Source organism: Dermacentor andersoni, chromosome 1 (assembly GCF_023375885.2).
Source record: "Dermacentor andersoni chromosome 1, qqDerAnde1_hic_scaffold, whole genome shotgun sequence".
NCBI classification, from domain to species: Eukaryota; Metazoa; Arthropoda; class Arachnida; order Ixodida; family Ixodidae; genus Dermacentor; species Dermacentor andersoni.
The window spans coordinates 113116535-113137523 of record NC_092814.1 but is presented as its reverse complement, the minus strand read 5'-3'; the positions used below and the strand labels follow the sequence as shown (position 1 = coordinate 113137523).

At 43.2% G+C, this 20989-nt stretch overlaps 1 protein-coding gene across 2 annotated transcripts in view; it reads left to right on the top strand.

Annotated features, from left to right (window-relative positions):
- Window positions 1-5407: 5407 nt before the first annotated feature.
- Window positions 5408-20989, top strand: part of VhaAC39-1 (V-type proton ATPase subunit VhaAC39-1) — a 34646-nt gene continuing 19064 nt past the window's right edge. Inside the window, exons 1-4 of one of the 2 annotated variants that reach the window (XM_055061913.2) lie at window positions 5408-5599; window positions 6400-6571; window positions 11364-11542; window positions 14446-14603. In XM_055061913.2, coding sequence (XP_054917888.1) covers window positions 5479-5599; window positions 6400-6571; window positions 11364-11542; window positions 14446-14603 — 630 coding nt within the window. In that variant the 5' untranslated portion in view covers window positions 5408-5478. The remainder of the gene's footprint in view (window positions 5600-6399; window positions 6572-11363; window positions 11543-14445; window positions 14604-20989) is intronic. The other variant, XM_050193629.3, reaches the window with a different exon arrangement.

Genomic DNA, 20989 nt, shown 5'->3' with positions numbered 1-20989 from the left:
CGGAATGCCGACGAGCTGTCTGGCAAGGTGTATAGCAATATCGTCGATTAATTGCCAGTTGAGCAAGTACACTCTTAAACCAAACTACACCCTTTGGGGCATATCTTGCCACACAACAATAATTGTCGCCTTTCTTGTCCGCATTTCCTTTCTTTAACGCTGCGAGCCCGGTACTTCCAAGTTACGAAAGCCATGTGCATTATCAGCATGACAGTATTCTCGACAGGAAAGTAGCGAGCGCAGTGTTTTCAAAAAATGAAACGCAAGACAGATGACGATTATCGTTGTGGGACAAATATACACCCCAAAGGGTGCAGCCGTTTTAATAGGGAAGGCTGACACAAGCGCGCTTGTTTCCAAGTGCTGAGGTGAAGCAACAGTCTTGGGGTGTGATTCTTTTTATTGTGTTTTCTTTAGTTGTGCGTCATGGCATATGTCATGGCATAAATTTCAAATCATTAAGGTCGATACGCCACTTGGTGGCGAAAAAAAAGAAACAAATTATCTCCAGAATTCCTGGTTATGCAGCTCTCATCCACGGGAGGGGTAGAGGTAGGAGTAGAAAAGGGGTGTCGGGAAAGTATCCGTCTGTAGTTGTCGCCAACACACAGCCTGTCGGCAAGTAAGGGAAAGATGAGGTGGTGTTTACTGTTGCCGAAATAAGGCCAAACTACACGTACACTTGCCTGCCCGTGAAAGCTCGCGCCCGAAGGCCTTGCGATTTCTGCTCCTTGCTCGTAATGGCGGTTTGAACCTACAAGACGCGCATCAGTGCGCGTCCACTTGGCTTATATTTTCGCCTCTGTAAACATGTTTCGTATTTTTGTGAGGCAGCCAGAGTGCAGGCTTCAGTGAAGGTTTCAGAATAGCGTTTGTCATCTTACGTACATTAAACGCAAGCACTTTTGTGGGGCGTTTTGGTCTGCGTCCCTTCAAGACATTTAGTTTAACTTATGGGAACGCAAGGAAGCTTTATTGAGCATGATGTTAAACATTAATTTCGCTCAAAGAGAAAATGCAGCAGGCGTGGAACTTTCCACTTCCAGATCCAATGACCAAGCAAGCACCAGCACAGAAATCTTGACGTCGTAATTCGCGCAGGGTTCATTCGTAACTTGTTGCTCTGATCTCTCAAAAGATTTGCGGTCATAATCACGTTGTGTGATCACAGTCGCAAAAAAAGTTCTCTTATTTTCTCGGGCATCATACTATAGCACCATATCACTGCATCTTTGGTAAACATTTCTTAGTCCACAACATGGGTGAAATCGCGCTTGAGGAAGCATTCTTAAAAGCGTCCTTCGCCCACAAGTGGTGTCCACAGCTACTCTTGTCGGTGCTGAGAACAATGCTGCTTTAGACCCCCGTGATTTATAGTTCAGTGATCTTCTCTGAAGCAGAAGTACCGCCACTATCTGGTGCGCACTCCGCTTATTTGTCATTGGAGATGAGCTTCCGCTAACTACATGCCTGCCGCTCGCCTTTCAAAAAATGAAGCGCCAACGGTAACGGCACACAAAGAAGGAACAAAAGACAGGACTGTCCTTTGTTCCTTCTTTGTGTGCCGTTACCATTGGCGCTTCATTTTTTGAAAGCTATGCACCAACTAGCCCCACAACGTGTTTACTGCCGCTCACCATTTCATTGTAGAAGCTTCAACATAGCAACTTGCAAACATGTGATAACAGAGACCCGTATCTCCTCATTGCGAAAACTGACAGCTACAGATGAGTTTTTCACTCTGCATGCTTTATTTGTTGCCTGCCATCTGAGTGCCAGACGACATGCGCCGTTGAGAACCGCTGTACTGAGGGCAGCTCCACTTTTCCATCTTGATGCAATGAAGTGGCGAAGTACGCTCTAGACGGGTCAGTCGTGTATGTCTTTTCTCTATGGGTCGGTTGGCACACCTACTCCTCTAGCTATTCCAGTACATCATACTCTAGCTACCATAGGCGGAAAGTTTTCATTTTTCCGGGAGGGACCAGCTTTCCGAACCCCATATATACATAAATATATAAATATATATATATATTTCTTGCACCTGAACAAACTTCGTGTGACCTCGAAGTGATGGCTTTATATGAGACTTTACACAAGACCTCGTAGTAGGAGATAGTTCAGTTTCACAGCCTGAGTCTTCTCGCACCACCAAGAATCGTTAGGCCTACGAGCGCGAAATCGTTGAACGATCTCACAAATTGGACGCGCTATGCGCCCATAATTAACGTTTCAGATTAGTTTAGAGAAAGCGAAAGCTTATTCCAATAGTTCCTGGCAATCAACGGGAGTGAGAACCTAGCCATCACCAGAATTCGCGCTGAAGCGGCAGCCATGGGTGCCGCCATATGTTTGACAACGCTATTTCTTAGCGTGCTTCGACGCGTAGCATTGGTCCCTGCGCATTCGTGAGGCGCGTGGGCGCGAGCTTTCGCGCGCCGGCACGCTTACGCGTAGTTTGGCGTCTATGCCCACACCACACGTACGCTTGCGGACGCGCGCGAGCTCGCATCCGCGTGCCTGCGCATGCGCAGACAGTGCGACATGGCTCGTATGCGTCGAAACGCTACGCGACCTCGGTGAACAGCTGCTTTTTAAAGCGAAACCTTTACTGGCCGCGGACTTACGATTTCGCCGTAGCCGTGTACCGAGGAGGCACATGACGTCAGAACGGGCGCCTCGCCGCGGATATTAAAGCGAAAGCTTTACTGGCCGCGAACTTGCGATTTATCCGTGGCGCTGCTCCGAGGCGGCACATGACGTCACAACGCGCGTCTCGCCGCGGATATTTCTCTCACTCTGTAGTCGCTACTGCGCATGCGCCACTAGTAGCACCGAGCCACAGGTGTTCCGCCGCTGCGCAGCGCCGCCAGGGGGGGGGGGGTGGACACTCCCCGGTTTCGGTGGCACTAAAGGTGGCACAGGAAATTGGCGCCATCTCTGTAATGGGCGAACGAAAAAATCGGTTTCCCTTGCATGGCCTCGTTGATCGTCGCGCGCACGCGCGGCGATCCAGGTGGCCGAGCCCTTCCCCCTACCCAACTCCTCTCCAATCTCTCTCCCTCGTTACTACCCTCGCAACTCCCTCACCTTCGACTGTCTCCGGCCCCGCCTGCCCGGAGTCAGCTCAGCCCGCGGCATGACGTTTCATGTTTCGTTATCTGCTGTTATCGCGAAGCGTGCGCTGCTGTGCGTTGACCGGCGTGTCTAGTTTCGTCAGTTTCGTGGTCCTCGGTAGCTGTGTGCTTGTGCTCCGCGATGTTTCACCCGTTTCACGACTCGTACCGCTTGTGCATCGTGCAATGGTGCACAAATACCTCAAAAACAAGCCCTGCAGGGTTGTTCCGGGTGCCTAAAGACAACAGGTGAGAGCTCAGACCCAAGGACATGGCAGACGGCGCATGTACACGAACACAGCCCTGTCCATTTGTGTGCTCCATGAGGCTCCGGACGTCGTTGCGCCTTGATTGTGCTACACTTCCCTTTTCCCGGTAGAGAAAGCTGACAAATAGATGTTCCTCCTCATTATCATCTGGTCTGTGACTTGTGTTTTTCTGTGCGAAGTCTCATTCTGCAACTTCAGTAACTTGCCCAGCTTTCCATACCGCCCTCACTGCTTTTTCTGTGTGTCACGTTCTACAAACCTACTAAGAGCTGAAAAATTACTGTTAGTGTTTGTGTACTATCTCAGTAACCCCCGATGGGAAAACCGCGCGAACAACCTTCATGTGTATGCATGATACGCTTTTTTTTTTCTTCTGGAAAGCATGAGCATTGCAAGTGTCCTACATGCTTTTGCAGTTCGTGTTTATTATGCAAAGGAGAGCCCAGTAGGTACGACTTAGTGCCTTAAGTGACGTAATTTTATTGCTAAGCATTGCATTCGGGTCGAAAGAAAAGTTGTGTTGTTGGCTTATTTTACCTGGTCTTTGATTGAGGAATAAGCCTTTCTTTCTGCGAATGTTTTCTATGTGCTGCTGCAAAAGCCGACTACCTTCCGTTCCCCTTGCCACCGTTACTCAAGCTGTGGCCAAGTGCAAAATAATGTGATAATGTGTGTTTCAGTTTTTAGTACAATGTTATTTTTTTTCTGCCATGTTTTTTCAATTTGTTCAGCAGTAATGAACATGTCACGCATTTCATATACTTTCGTGCAGATTTATAAGTAAGCTTTCTTTTGGTATGGGGGGCTCTCAATCAAACAATGCTAGCATTTTATTCTATTTTTCAGGTATTTTGCGTGTCATTGTTTTTGCCATTACCAGTGAGTTTTCCCTTTTTATAGTTGTCATGACTATGTCATACACGTCGTCCAATTTTGTGCAATATCTTAGTGCATATATCAGCTGGAGCTCGTCTACATTCCGGTCTTGAGGACGTTATATAATTTTTTTTTTTTATGTGTGTACATGAAACGGCCTTCGCGTTTTCTAGCGCTTTCTTTTGTTATTTCACCATCTGTGAAATTTTGTCTTTAGTACTCTTGTATATGTCATGCACCTTTCACTTTTGCTCATTTTTTGAGCGTGTATCACACCACATTGTAAGAAAAATCTGTTTTCGGAAACGAAATCAATAAAGCGAGACTAAACATCTGTTGTGTTGGAAGTGTAGTTTTTTTTATGCCCCGGCACATGCTGGTATAATATAAGCATGGGCAAGACTGCGTGCATGCCAACGCATAGCCCACGGCGCACCACGCGCCAGCTCGCAAGCAATGCCAATGCGCTGCGTAGCGCGCGCGTTGCTTGCGAGCTGGCGCGTGGCGCGCCGCTTACGGGTTTAAAAAAAAAAAAAAAGTGAGCGGCGCGCGCGGCATGGGAGAAAGGAGAATAGGGAGTGGAGCGGGTCGGCTTAATAAAAACAAAGAAAAACGTTCGGGAGAGGGGGTGCCGCGCGGCTGCTGTTGCCATGACAACGTAAACAATCATGCGCCGCCATTTTGTTTCTGCGTCGCCCATTGGCTAGGGCCGTAACTGAAGGGGACCTTGGCGCTAGCGTCGAAAGAGCGTCTGCTCGAAAACGGCCAATGGGAGCAATACGGAGTGTCCTCGTACGCTTTCGGGCCCTAAGCGTTGGAACGACCTCCACTCCGTCGACCGGGTCGCAGGAACGGCGGCCTAATTTGCAGCACCCTGTAGCCCAGTAATTTCCCGCATACCTGTAATTCAGTAATTTCCTGCTTTAAAAAATAAGCAAGGCTTCTGTTAATAATGGATGGCACTTCCCGATGATCAGCAGAACTCAAAGCCGGATCAACAATGTTTACTTTTGAAACATCAGAAGTGCTTATTTCGGGTGTTCGTGCCGTGCCGAATGCACTAAGCGGTCAAGTCCGATCAAGCCGCGAACAAAATCGAAAACGGAAGTTCTCTTTGCTGCTGCTGCTGATAGCGCGAGAGGGCAGCAGTTGGCATCCGTTTTCTGCAATCAGCCTTCAACTGCGGTGAACAGTCATATGATCAATACGGTGTGAAAATGTCCCAGCTCCTGTTTAACATGAGCAATGGTTACCTCGAAGGTTTGGTTCGAGGCTTTAAAGGCGGAATTCTCAAGCAGAGCGATTACTTAAACCTCGTGCAATGCGAGACTCTCGAAGGTGAGAAAACCATGCTCCTGTGGTAGTCTGCACTGCGCTACACCCATCGCTAGTACCTTCTCCACCTTGATGTAGCGCATGTGCGTTAAAATTATGCGAATAATACAGCAGTGCTACCGTTATTTTACTCTGGAAGTATTGCTGTCTTGTGTTTTTTGCGCGAGCTTGCATTCATCAGCCATCTGCCGGTCTGAGCAGCGGCGTGATGTTTTTACTTCAGCAGGTGGTTGTTGATTTTTCAACTGCTATGCTATTCGTGAGTAACGTTTGCCTCGTAAATATCTCTTTAGCTGTGGTAAGTGCTTGAATTTGTCTGCCCTTTCAGAAAGCTGCAAGTGATGAAGGATTTTATTATGCATTACGTTGAACAGCCGTCTTGGTTGGGCTCCTTCGCGTTTCATGCACACTTTTGCCTGTCGCTTGTTTGCCGGCAGATGCTGTATGTAAAGTGCAAAAAATGCATGAATTTTTTTTTTTATGCCTCCAAAGCATAAACAATTGTATTCAAAGTAATGCTGTAACTGCGGAGCTCACGTTCTGGCAACTCTTTTTCGTCATCCCGTGATGGAATGGCATCTATTACTCTTTTAAAATTACGGTGTCGTATGTGTTTGCAGGTGCACGCTTGTTTCTAGAAACCTTCTTGCGTTAATTAAACATGCTTGAGCCCCTTTGCACTCTGGACCGCGCCCAGTGCATTAAATGGCTTTGTAATGACAAGTTGCCTGTAGTGAAACGACATGTTGAAAATGAAAATTTCTTCGAGTTTTGTGCTGCTGCTTATTTTTTATTTTTTTCAGACTTGAAACTTCACCTCCAGAGCACAGATTATGGTAACTTCTTGGCAAATGAAGCAAGTCCTCTCACTGTTTCGGTTATCGATGACAAGCTGCGTGAAAAACTTGTGGTGGAATTTCGGCACATGAGAAATCATGCTGTTGAACCACTGGCCACTTTCTTAGATTATATCACGTAAGTTGGTTCAAGTCAGTAAGCGCTTTTGAAGTATGTTACAAAGACCATCCTAGTTTTTCAACACATTACTTGAAACATCAATAATTGGAAACTAATTGTACACTTGAAATTGAATGGCTGGCTGAAGCAGTTAAACCATGTCGTGATTGAGAAAATATAGTCGGAACAAAAAGTATGCCAAACTGATGGAACCTTTGTGGTTCTTTTATTGCTTATTGTGGAGTTCAGTAGGCAGCTTTACAATTGCAGACATTTTTAAAGGTATATACCAGAGTGGAAAAATATCTGATGAGCAGAAAACAGTTGATTGCTGATTCATTTAAAAAATGCTGTCCCGTTTTGATTGATTTAAACTAAGGTCTTGCAAATATAAGCTTCGGATACAAATCGAATAGACATTTCTATTTGATTCGTATTCAGTTTGAGAATTCACTATTCAGAGTGGTTGAATATTTGTTTCATTTTGAATATAAGGGATAACACATCTTATTGGAGTCTGCATGAAGAAAGAGAGATGCAATTGCTGACTGTTCTGAATGTTTTTACTGAGGGAAGCCACAGTTGCTGTGCAGAGGCACCACTTGCTGAGCAAATGTACGAAGCAACTAACTTATACTCAATAATTTCAAGTCGTTGAATAAGACTGCCTTGCCTTTAGGCAGCATACGAATTTTTCTTGATTTAGGCAAAACAATCTATTATTTAGATAATTTCTGCATGTTTGAATACTGTAAAACATGGTGGTATTAGTTTACTCCTTAAACATGGCATTCTAAGTCTGTGTGGTGATGTGGTGTTCCTGTGTTTCATTACTGTCACTGTGACTGCACCAGATAGATCACCTTTCAGTTCATGATTTACAAGGTCTTTGGCTGATTGTATGTTCACGGTATTGCTGTCATTATGACTGTGCCAGACACAATTACTTTTCAGTTGTTTTCGATTTACAATCCCTTCAGTTGATTGTACACCTCTAAATAGCATCAGATGCATCAAATAGTGTAAATAAGCTTCCTTTTTTTATGAGTTGGACTTCACACAACTTTGCTTGGAAAAAAATAAAATATTTTTTATTTGGTCTGGAAGAAGAAGAGTGAAACTTTATTTCCAGAAAGGACTTCGTTGCCCTTAAAACGCGGTAACGCCACGTGGTTGGCCCCCTATTCCAAGCCACCTAGTGGCCCTAGCCATCCTTTCTGCCCGCTGGACCAGCCTGAGCTGGTCCCCGATGGCAGAGCTGGATAGCAGTGCCTCCCACCTCACTCTCGTATTATTCTCTTCTTGCTCTTCAGTGTGAGCCATGCATTGTCATGCGATGTGGTAGTGTGTTGGTGTGCTCCCACACCACGGGCATATCTCTTTGTATGCTGTTGGGTATTATATGTGCAATGTATGGTGGTTTGTATATGTGTCTGTTTGGAACCTGCGTAACGTTGCAGAGTCCACGGCTGAAAGGTTCCTATGCGGTGCTGGGTACAGTCTTCTCAATTCCCTGTAGTGTTTCAAAATTGCCTTATAACTTGGATCGATGGGTGTCGGGTCCTTCACAATGTTGCCATGGGCAGCTCGGCAATTAGTGAAACCTCGAGTTGCCTCATCTGCATGGAGGTTCCCAGTAACACCCTCGTGTCCCGGGCCCCATGTTATTGTTTGGGTATACCTGACGTTGAGTTCTCTGCTGATTTCGGTAAATATCCGGTGTGCTTTCGTGGCAATGTGTCCCCTCTGATAGCTCCTACATGCGGCCTGAGAATCTGCGATTATTGTCAGTGGAGCATTGCACTGTATGCCTTCTCTTATAGCTAAGGCGATGGCTATCTCTTCGGCTTCTGTAATAGTTGTACGGAAAACCGATGCACAGGCCATGATTTTACCTTTACGGTTTACAACAACTGCCACCATATTCTTTGCGTAGGCCTGATATGGTGAAGCATCCGTGAATCTTGCAGTGTCCAAGTACTTTGTTGTTTTGTCTATGTGTTCTGCTCCAGCCTTTCTCCTTCCTGTGTGTAATATTGTATCCGTGTTTTGTGGTATTGGTGATACCCCATACAAATCTCTGATCTGGCAGGGTAGCCCCTTGGTGTTATGGTGTACTTGTACGCATTCTCCAAGGCTGGCTCTTTGAAGAAGAGCTCTACCGGCTGCCGTTTGCGCCAGTCGATTCCTTTGCGCTATAAGTTGGGCCTCAGCCAGCTCATGAAATGTATTGTGGAGGTCGAGGGCTAGAAGCTTCTCCGTTGAAGTGTTGCATGGCATCCTCAGGGCTGTCTTGTATGCCATTCTTATTATTTGATCAGCCTTTTCTTCTACCTCCTTATTCATGGTACAGTAAGGTAGGGAATACGTTAGTCTGCTAATGACCAGGCTTTTCACGAGTCTGCGGGTGTCTTGTTCCCCCATCCCTGTCCGATTATGAGCCACACGAGCTATCATCCAGTTAATCTGTTGCATTGTTTTTCTAATTGTGTTTAAAGTGTGCAGACATCTGACATTCGATTTCAGCCACATCCCCAACACTCTTTACTATTGACCTCTTGGGAATAATTTTCCCTTCTAGCCTGATCTTGAGTTTGAGTCTCGGGTCAGTTCTTTGTTCTTTGTTTTGTCTGAGGCAAATGAGTTCAGATTTCTCCGCCGAGCACTGGAGTCCTCTTTGTTGGGTATATTTTTCTATTGTATTGGCTGCCCGTTGAAGCTTCTCCTCCTCTTCCAAGTTGCCCTTGGTTATCCATATCATTATATCATCCGTGTATAGGGAATAAACGAGAAGGAAAGGGGTTAACTGAGGGGCTCGATTTTTTTATTAGTCGTATCATAGAAGCCAACAAACACTTACGCCAAGGACAACATAGGGAAATTACTTGTGTTTAATAAATGAAATAAAGAAACAATAAATTAATAGAAATTAAAGTGGATGAAAAAACAACTTTCCGTAGGTGGGAACCGAACCCACAGCTTTCGCATTTCGCGAAGGTCTGTGAGTGGTGGCGCTGACTAACACTCCCAGGGTTCTACTAGGACACATAAATACCCAAGAAAGTGGATGGGAAAACGGCGTCGCGGTAGCTCAATTGGTAGAGCATTGCGCATGAAATGCGAACGTTGTGGGTTCGGTTCCCACCTGCGGCAAGTTGTTTTTTCATCCACTTTAATTTCTATTGATTTATCGTTTCTTTATTTCATTTATTAAGCACAAGTAATTTCCCCTATGTTGTCCTTGGTGTCAGTGTTTGTTGGCTTCTTATGATGTGTATAGGGAATGACACATGTCAGGAATTTCTTGGAGTGTTTTAGCAAGATTACTGCACCCTGTGGCATTCCTTTGTTGGGAGGATGGCTGACTTGAGATTCATCATCTCCTACTTTGATAACTGCTGTTCTCTGGTTGAGGAAGCTTTGGATGTACTTCGGATGTACGTCCTTTGACTGCAGCTGGTCTCTGCTAGTCCATCCATTATCCCTTTTGTGACTTATGCTGTCAAAGGCCCTTTTTATGTCCACAGCCATGACAATGCATTCTCCTGCCTTGGGGACATTGGTTAATACTTCCTCTTTTAAAAGCAGGAGTATGTCCTTTGTTGAAAGATGTGATATGAAGCCAAACATGGTGTCATGCATTAAGTTGTTTTGTTCAAGATGATGTTGGAGTCTAGGGTTTACTAATCTTTCGAAAACCTTTCCTAGACATGATGTAAAGAGATGTGCCTAAGATTTTCTAAAACCAGTTTCTTCCCTGGTTTTGGGATCATGATTATTGCAGCGAGTTTCCATTGCTGTGGTATCGTTCCTTTGACCCAATGGTCATTTATAAAGTTCGTAAGGGCTGTTATGACTTCATCATTCATGTTTATAATCATGGCGTTTGATATTTGGTCCGCCTCTGCCGCTGTGTTCTATTTTGTACTGGCGATTGCTGCTCTAACTTCTGCCTCCTTGAAGAGTTCATCCATTCCTGGGTTTAGGTGTCTGCTGTAATCAGCTTGGTATGGGGGAATCGGAGCTTTGCCATCGAAGCTTTTGCTATGGACTGCCTGAAGGAGTTCTTTTGTGCCTGGGTACGAGTGTAGCAATCTCTCCAGGTTCTTTTGTCCTTTGCGTCTGGTTTTGAGCGGGTCAATCCTTCCTTTGAGGATGTTCCACGTTTTTCTTGTCCCTAAGGTTCCATTTAGTGATTCGCAGAAGCATTCCCAGTTGGCTGTTGCAAGTTGATTAGTGTATTCATCTGCTCTCTGCATTATTTCTTTGATTTTTATTTTGAGTTTGTGGTTGCATTTCTGTCGCTTCCATCTTTTGGTCAGGCTTCTTCTTGCATCCCACAGAGACAATAGGTGAGGGTCCACTTCAGGTGTTTTGTCCGTCCTGGTGACGGTTTCGGTATGTTTCTGCTTTATATTTCGTATGCATTTGCACCAACTATCTAAATCATTTGTCAGTGGTTTGTTCTTTAAGCGATTCTCTATATGGCTGCTGGTCTGTTATCTTAGCTGTACCTATTTGTTTGTGGATTAGACCCGTGCAGATTGTAGTGCTTATAGTACAATGGTCACTTCCTAGATTTTTGAGGGTGTTGCACCACTCCACATTTCGACAATTTTTGCTTATTGTTAGGTCCGGACCATTTGAACACCCCTACTACAAACCATACTCACTGATTGGCAGCCCACTTCACTCCACTTTTTACTATCCTGTAACTACTGCTCATTGTGACACCACCTACCTCGATATCATAGCATTTTCATATGGTGTTGCCCTCTTAATTGTTAGAATAAAATTTTGTTCTGTGCAGGTACAGCTACATGATTGACAACATCATCCTGCTGATCACAGGGACCCTACACCAACGGCCTATTGGAGAGCTGATCCCAAAGTGCCACCCCTTGGGCAGTTTTGATCAGATGGAGGCCATTCACATTGCCTCCACACCTGCTGAGCTCTACAATGCAGTGATTGTTGACACACCTCTTGGTATGGCTGCCTATTATTATTAGCTCATCGCTAAGTTTTCAAAACCAGATTAGGCAACTCTTTCTTCACACGTAGAGCAAAAACAAACTAATCGATCCTGGCTTAAACTAGTGTTCCTTTGTTTGGAGCAGTCCTTAAGTACAAAACCAAAAAGTTATTATTGTGATTCCTTCTATTTTAGTGTGACAGTGTTCATGTTTAGCATAGTCTTTTACCACCTACACAAAATGGGAAAAAAAAATTAAAAAGTGAAGCTCAAGTATAGCAACTTTTCTCCGAATATTCTTTAAAAATGTTTGAATATTAAGCATATTTGTCAAACATGAAAAGTCTTTGTGTATGTTATGTTAAAAAGAAATATGCTCATAGCAGGGAAGGTTTTTTTCCCTTTTTTTTTATTGTGGGGCATTTGCATTGTGCATTCATAAAAGAAATTGTGTACTTTTTACGTTCCCTTTATACCAGTTCACTTGCTGAAGACTGAATCTTGATATCTGAACATGTCACCACATTCTGTGCCTATGCATTTGGAAAGCAGGAATTAGATAAACCAAAGGAAGGCCTGCAGAAAGCCACTTTTAATGCATGAATTAAAAGCCATATGTGAAATATAGCACCGTCTGTTCTTTTGTAAAGGTTCTCTTGTATTTTCTGTTTTTGTATGTTCTTTTGTATTGCATGAACTAAAGGCCAACTACAATGAAATTTCACTTTGGCTAAATTAACTATAAATGAGTAATGTATATGACTCAAGCAATCTTGGCAAAACAGCAGGGTTGGTGGTAATGGTTTAGTTTATTTAACAGCCTCTAAATAGCACCTCAGCAGACAACACTTGTATCTCATGGTTAGGGGATATGACGCAAATCCCAAACCGTGGGCTCCAAGATTTTCAGCCCACCATGAGTGCGGCCTAAATTCATAGGTGCCATACTGGCTCTCAACACTCTGGGTTCAATGCCGTATCCAGTGAGTGGTAATGGTGGCATTTTTGTTCAGTTCTGGTATGAAAAAATCTATTTCTGCTAGCTTTTTATGACACATCAACTAGTATTTCTATCATGAAATTTTGAATGGAGGCTTTTCTATATCTGCAATAGCTGAAACTAGGCTTTTTATGTAGTCCAGAATTCCATTGCACTTGGCGTTTGAGCTTCTAAATTCCGCCATGCCTGCACATTGTAGGATACTTCCTGGCCTGCAGAAGGCCTTCGGTCACCATACTTGCATGTTAATATTTCTTTTTTATTCACTCTGCTTTAATGCTCTTGTGATTGATGCATTTTTAGCAATGTAAGGAAAACCGTTGCTTAAAGTCCTCTCACAGTTTTGGAAGACTAGAAACAGTGCACAAAGGACGAAGGACAGTGAAAACACAACACGGTATTGATTTTACTGTCCTTTGTACACTGTTTCTAGTCTCTAGAAAATGTGCCAACTTGCCTATCTCTCATTCTTCTGCAGTCCTCTCACAGGCTGCACACTTGCCATATGAATATTGCCTTTTTATGAATTAACATGCTCCTAAATTTTTTTGAATTGGTGGCACACCTGTCATGGCCCAGTGAGTAGGGTGCCTAGCTCAGTTGCGGGAGGTGGATGGTTTCAACCCCACCTTCTAACACCCAACAATCTATAAGATTGGTGAAAGCAGCCCCCCTTCCCCCCCCCAACCTGGAAGCCGGCTTTTTCATGGTTGAAAGAGCCGGCTTGGGAGAGGTTTGGCACCGACTGCTGAAGTGTCAAATCTAAGAACACAACTGTGCATGTTTGTTTTATGATTGCTGATGAATGGGCATGGATACCTTTTTGATTGTTGTAGGCCAGATCGGGACTGTCAATGACAATTGTTCAGACAGCTTCTGTAGATGTTACCAACACAGAAATAGTGGCATTAGTGGGATGCTGTTATAATAGGACACATCCACCATCTCATGTGTGATAATCAAAGAAAGAAAAGTAGATAAGTAGAAAAATAACTGTTCAATAAAGATCATCCGCCTATTTTATGTCTACTATAAGATGAAAGCACCTTCCAATGATCAACTACCTGTCTTGCATCAAGAGTGATCAAAAGTGTTGCAAGTGCTGCCTAAGTGATGACAAAATATATGTGCAGGAAAAAGGATGCTTATTTTTGATCTCGCGTATACACTAAACAGAATGCAGGGCTGCAATATTGTATGGATGCTTTCTGCTCGATTCTGTGCGACTTTTGTCGTCCTCTGTTTATGGCTGGCTGATCACAATGGTAGTGTGGGCAAAGCGTTGCTCTAACCACTGACAAAGCGCGAAACAGAAAGCAGACTTGGTGGATATAGACAACCTCTCGGCCTTACTTTAAATTTGTCATCCAGGTTTCAATAATTTATGCAATTTACATGGTAAGTGTAACATTTAAGTTTAATAAATTGCATGGTAACATAGTTCTCAGTGTAATAGACCTTACACGAAATTCTGCTGCTGAACGTTCCCACACGTCTCGGTCAACAGAGCTTGGATGACTGTGCTTATGTTGAATATGTTGTTGAAGCTGGTGGTTGAGCTATCACTAAAGAAACCAAACTCTAGATTTTTTTTTTTTTTTTAGGCTGTATGCCTTTACATTTTTTACATTTGTGGTACTGCCAATGATTATTAATATTTTTGGTTGAAACAAGAGTATTTTAAAAGAAAGTTCATAATATTTTGTAGTGTTTTAATTTTAATTGAAAGCACTGAATCCAGCAGTGCACATTATGTGAAGCTCGAAATACTTTTTTATATGCCACAAATTTTTTGTGAGAAATGCAGTATAGATAGAATAACCAAGTTTCCACCTTCTATTGCTTGTATTTACTATTTTACACGTGTGAATGGGATGTGTGCCTGACAGTGGGCTTGTATTACTCTGTGCTCTGCAGCACCTTTCTTCGTGGATTGCATTTCTGAACAAGATCTTGATGAAATGAACATTGAAATCATCCGCAACACCCTCTACAAGGCATACCTGGAAAACTTCTACAAGTTCTGTGAAAGTATTGGAGGCACTACTGCAGATGTCATGCTCGAAATCCTAGCTGTGAGCCATCTTTTCTTTCCTCTCTTCTGGTTGCCTCCAAACAAAGTTATAAGCTATTTGTTTTAAGTGTTGCCTGTGTAAGTGTTTTAAATGTTAAAATTTTATTCTAGGAAAGGTGTGTAAAATGGACGAAGAGAAAGAAGACAGGACACTTGCTCTGTGTCTGCCTTCCTGCTCTAGTGAAGGCTTCTCAACCATTTTATGTGCATTTTCCTCTATGAATCGATAAAAGCTTACCCAGTAAACTTCTCAACTTCGTGTTAAGTTCTGTTGCTTGCAGTGCTAATGTTTGATACGGAATACTGGGCCTAGATAATTTAACGATTTTATTCTAATTCTTTTTCTTTTTGCACTTCATCAGTGGTCTGAGCAGTTCTTCACCCAAGTTTTCACTAGGATCGGCTGGTTGCGAGCATTTAAAATTTTAAGTATACTTGTAAGAAAACAAGCTGCAAGAAATAAACTTCATTTGTTACAGTAAAGTTTCAAGTTTCTATCAGTGGTTGTCATATTCTTCGCAGGTTTTTTCAGATCCAAATGCCTTTCTCTGTGTCTGTGTAAAGCTGTATAATATACCCATAACTGCATAGTGTATGATATTAAATATCGTGTATGTCGCTTAAAATTTTTTTTCCAACTAATAAATGATCACTGCAACATCGACACATCTCACATTATCACGTATACAACAGGTTACGCTACCAGACAGAGACACTCCATTTACAACACGTGTCGACTGCTTCAAGTATTCCTTTTTCCTAGAACTATAGTTGATTGGAATAAGCTGGCCGATAAAACTGTAACACAGGACTCATTATCACTTTTCGAGACATATCTTTAATAAAAAAATTTTTATGCGGTTACTGAGATTGTTAGTGATAGCACTGTTTGACTGTATTATTGAAAGAATCGCTGAAATAATGTTGAAGCACTTGTTTTTGCGCCTGTTTCTTTTTTTTTTTTTTTTGCTTGTGTGAAGAATTTTTTGAGTGCAGTTCCCCATTTCTGTATTTATTTTGTTTTGTAAACCTACCCACGTACCACGCTGCTAAGATCTTGTTTAAGATCGCCGTATATATAAATTTTTAAAAAATATGATACACGAGAATTTCCTCTCATAAAATTGCAATCATGCATTTTTTATTGCAATAGCAATTATATGGACACTCCAAGCAAACTTACACCATCGGCATTGCCGTAATGTTCTGTATAAAGTCCAGGTGCAATAACATTGCATCTGCTTACTGCATACTGTAGGTGTGAGCGAAAGCTTGTGATGGTGAACCGAGAACGATGGTGGCTTGATGTGGCAGTGGCTTTTCACGCTCGCAAGGGAAGAACATGGAATAAGTGTGCTCCATCTTCTCATGCATGCAGGGGGGGGGGGGGGGGGGGAAGCTGCAAAATGTGCACGCGCTAGGAGGGGGCAGGTTAGCGTGCAGCCCCTCTTCCATTACAGCTGCGGCAGCTGCATGTATCTATCTTGGAGGCAACCTGCATTGGGCTCGAAGGCTAGCCGACCTGAAATAGCTGATAGCTTGGTATGCGCTGTGTTCTCACACGCCTAGTTTGTGTTGAAGCGAGAGGTAGCACGAAGGGGAATTCGCTTGCCTCGCTGCTGCTCATCATGTTAGCATTCCTACAGTAAGTGACCACGGTCATCAAGTGAGATGTGTTCCCGTTTTCCTCTCTGTGCATGATGTGCTTGTTAATTTTGTTAGTGAATGTTTAAAACAATTGATGCAGCTGATAAAACAGCTTACTCCAAAAAGCTAACAATTTGCTATTGCAATCAATGCTTCGCCTGTTGGGCAAAACTGAGGTTTTTTTGGGCATTTATGGCATGAATAAAGATTTCTTTACCTTTTTTACAAGAAAAACAAATATTCATGCACTAAGGGGTTGATTATGAATGAGGCCTAAATGTGCAATAAAATTTGCTTTCTTAATAAAGGAAAAAGGAACAGGAAGTGGGAGAAAAGAAACGCCAACTTGCGATTTAATGTAATGAGTTATAAATAATGAATGCAGTCATTTTTAAGATATAAAGTTCTACGGCGTCTTTTCTCATTAATTGCACGCATAGTTTTCCGTCTGCACCAGAGCAGAAAGATGCTACTCTAAACCTCCATTTTTCTTGCTCTGAATTGAGTTTTTTTTTTGCTCCAGAAGCATATATTTCTGCTCCAAACTGTGTTTTTGCATGCCCCAAAAGCTGCTGCAAAGGCCCAAGCTATGCTTCCATCGCTTCCAACTCCAACAGTTTCTCACCATCAGGTGGCAGACAGCAGAAACAAGAAAAAGACAATTTTTGTATTGTCTCCCAGACAGAAAATAACATGCAGGTTTTGCTCCAGCTGTCCCATTTTGAAATCCATTTTGACAGAAGCCTATCTTCGGCACTAGACACTGCTGGAGTTTCCATACGCATTAAGATGTCAGAGGTATGATAATGGCTGTTTGCAATAATTGAATTGAGTTCTAGAACTCAATAATGAATTGAGTTCTATAGACTGGCATAAGTTGAAAATATGTGACTGTTGAACATTTCTGAGAAACTGTGTCACAGCTGACCTTTACTTTTAAAAGTGCCATGCTAATAAAACTTCAGTTTGGATTGGGTCAGACCAATCCTTGTTTTATTATGCTTTACTGCATGTGTGGGCATGCAATTGTGGGTTCATGCATGCGTGGAAATTTTCTTCATGACGCATAGTGGTCTACATATCAATCCACACATCTTTTTCAGAGTCTTTTGTTTACTGCTGTGTTCTTGGGGCTCAAATTTCACTTCAAGATATCATTTTAGAGTTAGCATTGTAACATGAAACACTTAGCATTGACACTTGCCTGCTTCATTTGGCTAAACTGAAAAACTTGTCCTATGCTCGAGCACTTGGCCATTGGCAAAGGAAGCTCAGTTTGATGAGTGAACTACTGCCACCATCTGCTGTTAAAGGGATCCTGCAAACTTTTTTGACATGTCATGTTTATATAAACCTGCTAAGTCGTGAGACAATATTGTCATGAACGTCTTGGCCAAATATTACTCCCGTACATGCAACTTGGAGCCTACAATTTTGCTCAAAAGGCTGCCTGCTTTTTCCTTCAATTTTTCAATACCCACATGTACAGGAGTAAATGGGCAGATTTATTTAATATTCATGTCTAAGTGCTTGCAGCAGAATTGAAAGTGGAGAAATTGCATCACTGTTGAGCTGATGGAACCATATGTTGGTGAATGATACCACTGTGGCGATACTAAGGTCTATGACATTGGGTGATGTGATGGAGTATTACACTACATGATGTCGAGTTCATGCTGATACAAAAGCGTGGCAAACATTGCACTGAATGGGCATAGTGGCACAGTGCAGTTAGAACAATGAAGGGGAGGGAGAGGCTGCGAGGGATGGGACAGTGGCAGCATTTGATTGCGAATAACAACATTTATATAAAGCGCATTCAGAAACTTCTTTTTAAAAGCTATTCGTGAGTAGGTATGCAGCGATACCAGACACATTCCACAGCTTTCATAAAAGGTTTTGCAGGGACCCTTTATGAAACAAACATTGAGAGTTGTATGTTGTGGCTGTGCTGGCAGAAGGGGTCACTACTACACCTAAATGGCAAAGCACACTTTGCCGTTTGGCCAGTGTAGAGGGGACTTGGGTTTTCTTTCTTGTCATATGAACCAGGAAAGAACTTTGTTTTATGTTACAGTGCCAACTTTAAAGTGGGACCGTGGTGTGCAAGTTGTGTGGAAACAAACCGGTGGTAAACACAACATATTTTTTAAAAGTTCTTTATCAAACATGAAACCAATTGCTTTTGTATCTTCTTAACTGTTTATTGCACAATAGCATCTATCTTTAATTCATTCTTGGTGCATTCAGATATGAGCAATATAACTTCCATAGGAATTTCCACATAAAAGAGAGGTACCTATGGCGTCCATTAGTAGTATTAGTCTTGTTTCATAGCGACTTTCCTTTTGGTTTGTCATGACTTATGACACTTTCTCCTTGTGCTGTGGCTTTCTGCGCACACATTTGTGTGCAACATAAATGTGTATGTTTGAATCAACACATGTATAGGTGCGATGGGGCCTATGCAGATGCTAAACTTGAAGCATATATTGTCACATGTACTTATTTATCTTTCCCGATGACTGCCTTTCACCGGTTAACAAATATTCAAAGTTATCGCCTAGCACAAGGTGCACCTTTCTATATCAGATGTTTCTCAAGTGTTATCGCTGGTTTTATCGGTTGCCGATGTTCTCTCCAAGCCTTGTGTAATCGGAGGCGCTATAATGTAAAGCTAATCCAAACTTTCCTATTCCAATTTTGCAATCAGTCCTCCACGAATGGTCAAAAAATTTTCAGGCCACCCCCATCTTGCCTGTCTGTTGCGCAACGTCACGCAAACCACGATAGCTCCCCATTTGATCTGACGTGTACATGCAGGAATAGACCGAACAAAAGAAAAATAATTATTTCTGATTTGATGCTATTTTGTTATCAGTAGCCCTTTGCTATTGTTCGAAAGTTTTTAGGCTATGCCCACTTCGCATGTCTGTCACGTGACGTCACAAAACGACGAAAACTTACTGCGTCAAAGTGACGTGTACGCGTTACAGATGCATTAACCCTTTCGCTGTCGGACCTTTCTGGCCGTGACGCACCCCCAGTGTCAGCTTGGTTTCAGGGAACGAGCATAACAGGGGATGAACATAGCAATTTATTTCTGATTATGATTGGTATACAAATAACATAGTCAATGCAATATGCACATTTCAGTGTTCTGCAGCTGTTGTTAGTAAACATCATCATCATCATTAGCCTGACTATAACATCCATTCAACATCCGAATCTGACGATGCGGAACTCATCTCTTCTTCGCATGAGACTGTCAGAGTCCGGATCCGAGCTCGGCTCATATTCTGAATCGGAAGAGCCACCGCTCCAATGAGCAGACGAAGGTCCTGCCGCGCTCAGCCATCCAAAAGTAACTGCGCGCAGGGAGGATGCGCTTTCAGTCGCCCTCACAACAGAGAGAAATGGGACATTGTGTGATCAAGAAGACAGGGGGAGATGGAAAAAGGCTAAAACAAAGTTCGAAGGGCTTTATGTTTACTGCTGCAAGTCGGAAGCGAGGGTGCGGCGAGAGAGCGAAAGCAGCAATCGAGTCACTCTTTTCGGCGAGGCAACGGTGCGTGCCCCTGAACTTGACGCGGCGCCGTAGCAGACACACCAACAGAAGAAAAATGAAAACCTTCAAACTAGCAGAGATGGCAGAACAACCCTTGAACCCATAAGCACACGCGCGCGACGCATGATCCAGCGAACGTGGAGCCACCACGCCACTCAGCAAAGAGAGAGGGGAGAGTGGCAGTCGCAACCGTACTCTTCAATACATCTATTAACACAGGTCGGGGCGAAAATATGAACTTGTAGAAAGAGTCAACAGATGACGGGGTCAGTCCAGGAGCGCCAGCTTTGCGCGCAGGCGCGAAATTTTGAACGCACGATAGAGAACGTACTGGTACGTCCGTGACAGTGAAAGGGTTAATATGCCGAACAAAACTGCATTTTTTTCTGAATAGCCGGAGACTGCCCCGTTCTGAAAGGAATAGAAGATGGCTGCCTGCTGATTGCTCAGGCACTGGTGACTCTGAGCTGTCGGGGATATAACACGACAGCGTTAAGGGCCCCGTGTCGCAGAAAATCTGGCGTCCGGCGTCCCACATCCAGCATCAACCATCTTTTCACGAAAAGTCATTCTGAACCACGTATACCTAACCACTTTTCTGTCACCAAAGTTGCTCATGCCTTGTCTTTCATTCTTTACAAAGTTATTCCTCGGAATTTTGAGAATGACAGCCCACAAACAAATGTCATGAAAAAAAAAACTGCCAAGAGGGCTCACCTTTTATGTAAAATCTTCTCAGACTGAAATATTAAAAGTGCAAAACAATAACAGGAGATCGGCCCATGCAGGAGGCTTTGTTTCTACCAGGAAGCTTGCCTTCGTGCATAGAATTCGCAGCCAACATTTCCCGGTAAACATTACAGTTACATAAGCTACAGTTGCCAGGAAACGTGAAAAGCAATCGGGGATCTTTGAATGCTGTCGCGTTCCACTCTAAAGGCGAAGCTTAAGTGTCCTCCAAATTTTTGGCCTGTCATCATGCATGCATCACTTGTTTGGGTCGCAGTATCTGGGATAGGTCAATTGTGGGTGGGGAGTTCAAAAGAAATTGCTGACTGCAGGGTGACTTACAGCACCAATGAGACGAATGCCTGTGTTCCCCAAGTCTTCACATACAACAGCTTAAATCAAAGATACTGCTAAGCGGAATAATTCAAACGAATTGTTGTGCT